The sequence below is a fragment of the Schistocerca gregaria genome, chromosome 8 (assembly GCF_023897955.1).
Source record: "Schistocerca gregaria isolate iqSchGreg1 chromosome 8, iqSchGreg1.2, whole genome shotgun sequence".
Taxonomy (NCBI): Eukaryota; Metazoa; Arthropoda; class Insecta; order Orthoptera; family Acrididae; genus Schistocerca; species Schistocerca gregaria.
The window spans coordinates 365,898,969-365,911,258 of record NC_064927.1 but is presented as its reverse complement, the minus strand read 5'-3'; the positions used below and the strand labels follow the sequence as shown (position 1 = coordinate 365,911,258).

The window sequence follows — 12,290 nt, the reverse complement described above, 5'->3', positions numbered from 1 at the left end:
TGAGTCCCAAAATGTAGTGTTTTTGGATGAGTACCACTTCAATTTGTCCTACAGTGATGGCCGCATATGCGTTTGATGCCGCCGTGGTGAATGCAGTCAGCCAGACTCTGTTGTTGAACAGCACAGTGGACATCTACATCTACATCAATACTCTTGCAAATTACATTTAAGTGCCTGGCAGAGGGTTCATCTAACCATGTTCACAATAATTCTCTATTATCCCAATCTCATACAGAATGTGGAAAAAATGAACATCTGTATCTCCCTAGGTGAGCTCTGGTTTCTCTTATTTCATCATGATCAGCATTTCTCCCTAGGTAGGTGTCAAAAAAAATATTTTCGCATTCAGAGGATAAAGTTGGTGAGAAATTTCATGAGAAGATTCTTTTGCTATGAAAAAAGCCTTTGTTTTAAAGATGTCCACACCATATCCCAAATGATTCCAGAGACACTTCTCCACTATTTTCCAATAACCCAAAACATGCTGCCCTTCTTTGAACTTTCTCTGTGTTCTACATCAATCCTGTCTGGTAAGCACCCACATTGCACATAATTATTCTAAAAGAGGGTGGATAAGTGTAGTGTAGGCAGTCTCCTTAGTAGATCTGTTACATTTTCTAAGTGTCCTGCCAATAAAACACAGTCTTTGGTTACCCATTCCCACGACATTTTCTGTGTGTTCCTTCAATTTAAGTTGTTTGTACTTATAATTCCTAGGCATTTAGTTGAATTTACGGCCTTTAGACTTGACTGATTTACTGTGTAACCGAAGTTCTACAGATTCCTTTTAGCTTATGTGGATGACCTCACACTTTTCATTATTTAGGTTCAATTGCCAATTTTTGCACCATAGAGGGATCTTTTCTAAATCATTCTGAAAATTGTTTTGATCTTCTGATGACTTTACTAGTCAATAAATGACAGCATTGTCTGCAAACAACCTAAGATAACTGCTTGAATTGTCTCCTAAATCGTTTCTATAGATAACGAACAGCAAAGGGCCTGTAACACTACCTTGGGGTATACCAGAAATAACTTCTGTTTTACTCGATGACTTTCCATAAATTACTATGAACTGTGACCTCTCTGACAGGAAATCACACATCCAGTCACATAACTGAGATGATATTCCATAAACACGCAATTTCACTTGTGTGGTACAGTGTTAGAAGCCTTCTGGAAATCCAGAAATACGGAATCAATCTGAAATCACTTGTCAGTAGCACTCAACACTTTATGCGAGTAAAGAGCTAGATGTGTTTCACAAGAACAATGTTTTCTCAATCTGTGTTGACTGTGAGTCAATAGACTGTTTTCTTTGAGGTAATTCATAATGTTCAAACGCAATACATGTTCCAAAATCCTGCTGCATATCAACGTTAATGTATGGGCCTGTAATTTAGTGGATTACTCCTACTACCTTTCTTGAACAGTAGTGTGACATGTGCGACTTTCCAATCTTTGGGTATGGATCTTTCATCAAGCAAACGGTTGTATGTGATTGATAACTATGGAGCTATTGTATCAGGAAATTAACTGGTATACAGTCTGGACCAGAAGACTTGCTTTTATTAAGTGATAAGTTGCTTCATTACTCTGAGGATATCTACTTCTATGTTACTCATGTTGGTAGCTGTTCTTATTTGAATTCTGGAATATTTACTTTGTCTTCTTTGGTGAAGGAACTTTGGAAGGCTGTGTTTAGTAACTCTGCTTTGGCAGCACTGTCATCAATAGTAGTTTCATTGCTATCACGCAGAGAAGGCATTGATTGTATCTTGCCGCTAGCATATTTCACATACGTCCAGAATTTCTTTGGCTTTTCTGCCAGGTTTTGAGACAGTTTCATTGTGGAAGCTGTTAAAAGTATCACTCATTGAAGTCTGCGCTAATTTTTGAAGGGTCTGTAAAAGATCACCAATCTTGGAGGCTTTGTGGCCTTAAATTTGACATGTTTTTTTTGCTGTTTCTGCAACAGCATCTGGCCTGTTTTGTTTACCATGGAGGATCACCTCCATTGTTTCTTAATTTGTGTGGTATAAATCTCGCAATTGATACCAATATTATTTCTTTGAATTCAAACCACATCTGGTCCACACTTACATTTGTTAATTTGGAAAGACTGGAGATTGTCTCTCAGGAAAGCTCCAAGTGAATCTTTATTTGCTCTTTTGAATAGGTATATTTTTCATTTATTTTTGGAAGATTTATACTTGCAGTATCCAATCTCGCTATGACAGCCCTGTGCTCACTAATCCCTGCATCCATTTTGATTTTTGTTATTAGTTCAGGATTATTTGTTGGCAAGAAGGCAAGTGTGTTTTTGCATCTGCTTACTATGCATGTGGGCTCATGAACTAACTGCTTGAAATAATTTTCAGAGAATGCATTTACCACAACTTTGGATGATGGTTTATGCATACTTCTGGATTTAAACATGTATGCCTATTTAGGTTGAATTAAGGCCACCACCAACTATAATTGTATGACTTGTGTATTTATTTGAAATTAAACTCAAGTTTTCTCTGAACCTTTCAGCAAATCTATCACTGGAATTGGGAGATGGGTAAAAGAATCCGATTATTATTTTATTCCGGTTGCCAACAATGACCTCTGCTCATATTAACTTGCAGGAACTATCTGCTCCAGTTTCACGACAAGATAAAATACTTCTGACAGCATCACCAACTGTGTTTAGCCTATTCTTTCAGAACACTGTTAGGTTGTTTGCAAAAATTTCAGCCAGCTTTCAGTGCCTATAATGATTTGAGCATCAGTGCTTTCTATTAGTGCTTGGAGCTCTGGTACTTTCCCAACACAGCTACGACAATTTACAACTGTTATATCGGTGGTTCCTGTATCTACATTTTTCCTGTGCTCGGTCTGTAGCCCTTGAGACTGAAGTCATTTTTGTGTTTTTCCAACACCCTCTAACCTAAAAAACCACCCAGACCATGCCACAGCCCCTGCTACCTGTATAGCCACCTCCTGTGTGTTGTGGTCTCCTGACCTATTCAGCAGAACCTGAAACCCAACCATTCCATGGGGCAAGTTGAGGAATCTGCAGTCTACAAGGTTGCAGAACAATGTGAGCCTCTGATCCAGACCCTCCACTCAGCTCTGCACCTGACGTCTGTAATTGGTCCTGTCAACTATGCTGCATATGGTGCGCTCTGCTTTCACCTCGCAAGCAAGACTAGTAGCCTTTACCACTTCTGTTAGCCACTTGAAACCAGAGAGATTCTCTTTCGATCCACAGCAACACACATTGGTGGTTCCGACATGAGCCACCACCTGCAGTAGGCTGCACCCTGTGCTCTTCATGGCATCCAGAGTGACCCGTCCCACATCTGGAATGACTCCACATGGTGTGCACATGGAATGCACATTGGCCTTCTTCCCCTTCTTAGGAGCCATGTCGTTAAGGGGCCCCATAACGTGCCTAACATTGGAACTCACAACTACCAATAATCCCACCTTCTCTGATTGCCCGGATCTTGCAGGCTGAGAGGTTTCATCTGAAACAGTACAGTTGACTGCATCTGGCTGGGCAACAGTGTCAGCCACAGACAGCATGTGGAACATGTTCGTCAGACTGATCTGAGAGGCCTTTCATGTGGCCCCCGAGAAGTCTTTCACTCTCCACCCTGAGGTGACCTCCCACTCGACCACAGGTGATGGATCAACCTCAGTGCGGGCAGTCATTGGGCTGCCAACACTGAGGACCGAATGGAGGACTTGGATGTGCTGGACATCTGTTGGATCCCCACAGCTGACTCGCACCAGTGACACCCGTTCACTGCAGCTTCAAGCTGTGTAACCAAAGCCATCACAGCCTAGAGCTAAGAGCGAAGTGTCACCAACTCCTTGCGTCTGCACACAACAATCACAGTCCGTATCCATACTAAAGACCGCCAAAAACTACACTTCTCAGACAAACAGACTATCGACATGTTGTGCAGAGATCTACTGTAGACCCTGACGAAAATGCCAGAACTGTGTCTAATAAATTAGATTAATACACACAGATTCAAAACATGGTCTACCGAATCACTCAGCTGGGACTGAATAATTCGCTCATGATTTGGAACTTGTAATATGTCACAGAATTGGTTTATTTTCTGACACAAACAAAAATACAAGAACTGTGTGTATTAGATATTAAATTAATACACACAAACTTGAGAATCTAAACTATCAAAGTACACAGAAGAAATTATACAATTCGCTCTTGGTTATGAACTTTTAAAAGTCCAAAAATTGGTTACTTCTGTGTTGCTACTTCTGTTTTGTTCGGTTGCTGCTGCCTGACTCTATCAGCTATGATGCTTTGAGGCACCATTGTGTATAACACATGATCTCACTTCTTGCATCTGCACAGTTACATGAGGGAGATTTTACAATCTGAGGCATTGCCCCTCCTGCAGGCCATTCCACATGCTATATTTCAGCAGGACAATGCGCGGCCACATGTGGTGAGAAATGTGCAACTTTCTTCGAAGAATGATGGGTAACACTGTTTCCCTGGCCTGCCCATTTGCCGGACATTTCACCCATCAAACACGTCTGGGATATTCTCAGTTGGCAATTCGTTCATTTTGGTCCTGACACAGCTTTGTGTATGTGCCTACAAACTGTGTGGCAAAGTATTTCCCATCAGCATTTGCATGTGCTCTTTGGTTCCATTCCATGACGTCTAACAGCTGTGATTGCAGCACATGGTGGCACTACTGCGTACTGAAATTCCAGTCACAGTGCAGTTACCGTTCTGTAATGCTAATCATTTGTGTTGTAGTAACACTCTTCGCATTTTACGTCGCACTTCACTTAGCGTAGACCAGGACTGTGACTTAGGCATGCCCGATGTGAACTGACTGGGCACGGCTCGTGCTGCCTGAGTTGTTGTTGTTGTTGTTACGTCGGCAGAGGTCGTGTCCGAATTCTCGCGTGCCCTCTGGTGGACGGGACTCTACTTCCAGCAACTACCGTCCGTGATGCGCCATGCCGATGTGCACCTCCCACAATCTTTCTGATGGCTACTGCACTCCTCCTCCTTCGGGGGGTGAAGCCACTGTGATCCACTGCGTCGGAAGGTGGAGCGTCGGGCAGGAGCGATGACCTCCACGTCCATTGGAAGGCTGGAGTCGAGGGGATCTGCCAACCCTCGAGCTGGAACCTTCGAATACAGCTGGAAGTGACCCACATGAACACGCTCCTGTCGCCCGGGACAGAACGGGGACAAGCTGTCAAACTCCAGATCCTGGTCCACCTCGGGAGGAGCAAGACCCAGTGGCAGGGATGATGGGGAAGGGACGACCACAGGTGAAACAGCCTCCTGGGAAACCGGGCCTGCGAGGGGGCCAGCTCTCGCTGGGGCATCTCTAATGATGGCGATGCTGGTGCTGGAGCTAATGGAGGCTGCCAAGGCTGAGAACCATCGCAGTGCGGCAGAGTCACAGCAGGAAGAGGCGGTAATGTCCCCTGAGAAACCAACACGGGTGCCGGCAATGGGGAAGCCGGTGCCCGAGAGGCTGGAGGGTGGGTGCCCAAATGTGGATGTAGCTGATTTTGGTGACGATGTACCACCCGGTCCCCTGCCTGCAAGGTATAGAGCTGGCGGCCATTTCGGCGCAGAACCACCGCCGGTATCCAACGTGGATTGCGACCAAACCCACGTGCCCAGACCGACTTACCCAGTGGAAAGCCAGGTACTCCGTTTTGCGAAGACTGGCGAGGACCAGGCTGGAGGATGTGCAGCAGAGTCCTAGGTTGGCACCCGTGGAGGAGCTCTGCGGAGCTGCATTCTCCCATTGGTGTGGTCCGGTATGCCGTCAGGAAAAACGTCAATGCCTCCTCCGCAGGAAATTCGTGCACATACTTTTTCATCTGCGTCTTAAATGTGCGCACCATGCGCATGGCTTCCCCATTCGATTGTGGATGAAAGGGGGGAGAGCAAACGTGCCCGAATACCGAAGCACCTACAAAAATCCTGGAAGGTCTGCGAAATAAACTGAGGTCCATTGTCCGAGACCAGGGTGACTGACAGACCTTCCACAGAAAAGATTTTTGCTAGTGCCTGGATTGCAACTTCTGAAGTGGTTGAGGAGCAGCAAACCACATATGGGAATCGGGAATAAGCATCAATGACAATGAGCCAAAAGCCATTGAGAAACCGGCCCGCAAAATCGATGTGAACACGTTCCCATCCTTGAGTTGCAGGCGGCCATGAAGAGAACGCGGCCCTGGGAGATGCCTGTTGGCTCGCACACTGGGAACAGGTGGCCACCAAGTGCTCAATTTCTCTGTCAATACCGGGCCAGTACACATGTCTGCGAGCCAAGGTTTTAGTACGGGAAACACCCCAGTGCCCCTCATGTAATAATGTGAGGACCTCCCTTCGTAAATTTGCAGGAACAACCATGCGAGGAGCTGTATCATTGGTAGCCAGGAGGAGGACGCCTTCCTAGACCGAGAGGCGGTCTCGTAGAACAAAATAATTACAAAGAGGGTCCGAGGCCCGACCTGGAGATCCAGATGACAACCCCTGCTGAATGAGGTGAACTACTTGCCGGTGAACCGGGTCAGCTACCATTTCCCTGGTGACTCTAGAACGAGTGATCGGGAAGCCAACAACCGCTTGGCAGGACGCCACATCCAGCTGAAAACACATAATCTCCTCTCGATCGAACTTAGGATCCGGGCCCACCGGAAGACGGGAAAGCATTGGTATGCTGTCCAGTAGGCCGAAAATGAATGTCATCTGGTACTTAGAGAGGAACAAGGCCCAGCGCTGTAGTCTGTGGGCCGCCGTATCCGGAATCTGAGAGTCGGGGCCAAATAACGATATTAATGGCTTATGGTCAGTGATTCACTGAAACTTCGTGCCATACAAGAAAGGGTGAAACTTGGTAACAGCATAGACAATGATCAAAGCCTCTTCTTCCACCTGGGAGTAATGGTACTGCGCGGGACTAAGAGTTTTAGACGTAAACGCCAGCGGTTGTTCGGAACCATTCGCACTGCGATGGGCCAGGACCGCCCCCACCCCATACTGCGAAGCATCTGTAGCCAGGACCAACGGCTTATGGGGGTCTAAAGTAGCCAAACAAGGCGGTGACGTGAGGAGGCCCTTCAAAGAAGTGAACACTCGCTCGCATGCAGGCAACCAATCAAAAGGAACACCCTTGCGCAGAAGGCAGTACAGGGGGCGGGCTATGGTGGAAGCCCTGGGAATGAACTGGTGGTAATAGGCGTTCTTGCCTAAAAAAGCTTGTAACTCCTTCAGCGAAGCGGGCCGAGGAAGGTCGACGATACCTTGGACCAAACTTCCTAGTGGCTGGAAATTGTGCCGAGGGATGGTGTAGCCCACATACTCAATGGACGGTTGGAAGAAGTTTGACTTACGAAGGTTTGCAACGCAAGCCCACGAACCTGAATTTGAGAAAGAGGGTGTGAAAGTTGTGCAAGTGTTCCTTCATGCTGCAGCTTGTGACAATTATGTTGTCCAGGTAATTAATACAATGAGGTATTGTCGACGTGATGTGCTCAAGATAATGCTGGAATATCGCCGGGGCACTGGATATTCCGAAGGCCAACCGCTGGTATTGGTAAAGGCCAAACGGGGTGTTGACGACCGCCAGCTGTTTGGAGTCCTCATCAAGTGGTAACTGATGATAAGCCTCCGAAAGATCGATTTTCTAAAAATATTGGCCTCCTGTCACGGCGGAGAACAATTCATCAGCAGGAGGCAAAGGATAGGTGTCCACCACCAATTGTGAATTAATGGTGCCGTTGAAATGACCACAAAGACGTAATTTTCCTGAGGGATTCCTGACAATAACGAGGGGCGAAGCCCACTCACTAGAAGAAATGGAAAGAACGACCCCTAGGGCTGTCAGCCGGTCTAGCTCATCTTTTACCTGAGGACGGAGAGCCAAAGGGGTGACCCGACGCCTTCAACGTTAAGTGGTCTTCAAAGTCTGAAACACGCCCCAGGCCCTCCTCAAAGGTATCTGGAAAGCCTGAGATCAAAGATTCCAATGATTGATAGGGAGACCAACTGTATGGTATCAGCGATAGAAAAACCAAAAGCCTGAAAGGCATCCAGGCCAAAAAGGTTAGCGGAGCTCGCATCACTGACAACAATAAAAGTAATAGGCTGAGTGACTGATTTGTAAGTCGCGTCGGTAGTGAATTGACCCAGTAGGGGAATGAACTGTTTACCATAACCGCGTAGACACCGGTAAACTGGCGCCAACGGGGGCGATCCAAGGTCAGAATAAGTTTGTGCATTCAACAAAGAAACTGCTGCGCCCGTATCTACGTGCATTTGTAATCGGCGCGACCGAACCGACACCTCGATAAAGAGTTTGTGTGCCGATGCGTCGGGAGCCTGGCCCGATGAAACTTCCTGAATCTCAACGTCCATGTCCTCTGTACCTGCTTCCTTCGATTCTTTTGAGGCTGAGCGGCAAACTTTAGCAATGTCTCCTTTTTTATTACATTTGTGACAAACAGCCCAATGCTGGGGGCATTCTGACCGATCATTACGTATATAGCGCGACGCACAGGACGGTAACAGGGGCCGGCGGCCAGAACTCTGTTTACGCGCCGTGCGGGAGTGGCCGTAACGGCCGGATTGTACCGCTCGCACGTCGTCCACCCCGGATGCAGTGGACGCAGCCGTGCCGCCCTGAACCGCCGCGACGTCGCACCATGCTTCCAACCGTTGATCTGCGGCGTGAGAGACTTCATACGATCGAGCAATGGACAGGACTTCCTCAAGGGAAGGGTCTTCTAACTGCAGGGCCCATTGTGCGACCTCCCTATCAGGGGCTGAACGAACAATGACGTTGCGCACCATAACGTGGGCATACGACTCTCGCGACTGCTCCGTGACAAAATGACACTTGCGACTAAGACCGTGCAGGGTAGCGGCCCACGCCCGGTAAGCCTGATGGGGCTGCTTCTTGCATTGATAGAACTCAACCCTAGCCGCCACAACATGCATGCGGCGGCGATAATATGAAGACAGCAATGAACACAATGCGCAAAAGACAAGGTCGAGGGTTCCTGCAACAGCACTAGCTGCTGTAAAACTTGATACAGCTATACTAGACAAGAAGAGAGCACGATACACCTCCGCATCGGCAACGTGAAACGCCTGTAAATGCTGCTGAAGGCGATGTTCATATGCGTCCCAATCCTCCGCTGTCTCGTCATACAGGGAGGAGGGAACAGCACTGGAGCAGACTGCGTGGAGAGCAACACTGAAAGCACTTGTTTCATGATGGCCATGAGCTCCGTCTGCTGCTCAACCAAAACCCGCACTAAATCCTCCATGCCGTGGATAAGCTGCGAAACCGGAACGACGACGTGACACGCGAAAGAACGAGCCTACTCGTCACCAATTGTGTAGTAACACTGTTCACATTTTACGTCGCACTACACTTAGCGTATACCGGGACTGTGTCCTAGGCATGCCCAATGTGATCTGACTGGGCACGGCCTGTGCTGCCCGAGTTGTTGTTGTTGTTGTTGTTGTTGTTGTTGTTCCGTCGGCAGAGGTCGCGTCCGAATTCTCGCGTGCCCTCTGGTGGACAGGACTCTACTTGCAGTAACTACTGTCTGTGGCGCGCTGTGCCGATGTGTGTCTCCCATGATCTTTCTGATGGCTACTGCATGTGTAGTATCATGTTTAAAATTAGGGGAATAAATTATGAATAAATTTCATTATGATCACATCTCTCAGTCTGAGTGTTTCACTTTTTCCAAACAGTAGTGTATTAGCCAATAAATTATGACTGTGTTCTCCTGGAAGAGTTTGCAGCTTGAAGTCTGGTTTTTAAATCTCCGTCAAATTTTATAACATGCCAGTTCTTAGTATCTCTTTCATGACGGTTAGTATTTGCAATGATTAACGTCTTTTTTGTGCAGAATTGTAGCAGGTGGCTTCTCCTTTCATTGCTATGCCCCCAGCCTGTGTTCTCCAACTCCTTTCTGTTATCTTCATGTTACTCTTATCCACTCTCCCATGACAAATAAATTTTTGTCTCCCCTAATTATCTGAAGAGTTTCTTTTATCTCATTATACATGTATTCAGTCTCTTCATCTATCAGTCTAGTTGGCATATAAACTTGTACTATTGTGGCGGGTGTTGGCTGTTTCTATCTTGGCTATGAATACACTTTTGCTATGCTGTTTGTAGTAGCTTGCCCATAGTCACATTTTCTCATTCATCATTAGACCTACTGCATGATCCCTATTTGATTTTATATTTATACCCTGTACTTGGCTAACCAGAAGTCCTGTGCTCACTGCCACTGCTGTTTACATATTCCCATATATTTAACTTCAACCTATCCATTTCCCATTTTAAATTCTCTATCTACCTACCTGATGAATAGCTTGTAACAATCCACGCCCTGTTCCATAGACTGCTAGTTTTTCCTGGTGATGACCTTCTGTTTAGTAATCCCTGTTTGTAGATTTGAATGGGGGGCCTGTTTTAGTTTTGGAACATTTTACTCAAGAGTATGCCATATCCTTAAGTCATTCAGTATAGCTGTATGCCATCGTGAAAAATACCCCTCCATTGTTGTGTACCTACAGTAAAGCTATCTGTATTGCTTAGACACACCAACCAGCCCAGTTCAGCAACTTCCATTGTTTGTTGGTGAGGGTAGGGGGAATTGATTGTACTTATGGTGAAGTATGAAAATGCAGATTTAGTATTCAGATAATATTTTTGTTGTTGCAAAGTTTTTTTCCCCAATCTTGACGATACTTGTGAGGACCCACAATCAAAATATTACAGGAAGAAAACGATTGACCTCTCCATAGCTGTTGTTAGGATACTTTAAATCACACTACAGGTATGAGATTTAAAATTGCTAGACTTTTGTGATGAGTCCAGTTGAAGTCACATTTCCTGCTTTTTATCCAGTCTGGAACATTTTGTATATCTATTCCTATTTTAATATCTAGATGTGCACAAAAAAAAACCTGTTGTATGTTGTGTTACCATCTGATCCAACTGTGTTGTCAATAAAATTTGATCAGAGTCAGTGTCCTATTCATTATACTTTTGCCTTGTACGTAGCTAGCCTTTCATCAGACCAGTAGGTGATGTACATGTCTCACTCAGATGTTAATTTTTACCTTCATTTATGGATATCGCCTCTGATATAAGACTACTGTCACATAGAAGCAGATGTTTCACAAAGCAAACTAATCCTTAATTTGTAACATTATGTGTAGTAGTTGAGTGAGTTGTTACTAGCCCAGTGTCATCCCATTAGCCCTGAACTACTGTGCAGTTATTTCCTTGCCAACAATAATGACCACTGTCAGATTTAGGGATAGCTTGATTTTGTATTGTGATTTAGCATTCTCAACATCATCCAGTCAAACTGATGTTTAATTGAGGTTATGTATACACTTTCATCCTTCACCATATGTCTTAGCATTCTTTGTTCATAGAATAAAAAAGAATGTTCAGAATTGTACTGTACCTATTTATTTATTTATTTATTTATTTTGCTGTAGAACATTGTGGTTTAAAGTTACTACATGTGTCATAATTGCCACTGTACATTTTCCAGGTTTCGTACTGCATCATCTTACAGGATCTTCTTTTGTTATAGAGATACCAATTGAAAAATTAGATTTAAAATATCGAAATTGGTCATGTGAATAAAAGTAGCCTAGCAGCATCTTGAAATGTTTTTGCTGCCAAGGTTTTGAGTGGTATCTGACTCTGACACAAACCTGCAGCTGTTTATTTGTTGTTGCAGAGGAAGAAGAGGAAGTGTTTGATGAGACAGGTCCAACAAGCCAGAAAAGTGACATGGAAACTGTGATAAAAACATTAGCAGCTAAGTTGGAAGATTTGCAGACATGCAGCGAACTCATCACTAAACATGGAGGTGCCCTCCAGCGTTCCCTTTCTGAACTAGAGACACTAGATTCAACTCAAGATGTTTCAGCTAAACTAAAGTCTGTAAATGAGAGGGCAACACTTTTCCGGATAACGTCCAATGCCATGATCAATGTAAGTTTTTTAAAAAAAAGCATAATGCGATAAAACAAATCAAATTTGAAAGTCCCTTTAATAATATGGGAAAAATGTAATTACTGTTACCTGAAAATCATTGTTCAGTTTATATATTTGCTCTTATAATATCCTTGTAACCTTTCGGTACCTTCATTTTGGTTAGTGCCAAATACTGTCACTTTCATTTAATGTCTGCATAATGAGTTGTGTTTGACAGCTTACTGACATTAATTG

General features: G+C 44.9%; 1 protein-coding gene across 2 annotated transcripts in view; it reads left to right on the top strand.

Moving 5' to 3' along the window:
* Window positions 1-12,290, top strand: part of LOC126285403 (oxysterol-binding protein 1) — a 288,641-nt gene that overhangs the window by 64,528 nt on the left and 211,823 nt on the right. For both annotated transcript variants that reach the window (XM_049984748.1, XM_049984749.1), the window contains one exon: window positions 11,797-12,053. In XM_049984748.1, the coding sequence (XP_049840705.1) occupies window positions 11,797-12,053 (257 nt within the window). The remainder of the gene's footprint in view (window positions 1-11,796; window positions 12,054-12,290) is intronic.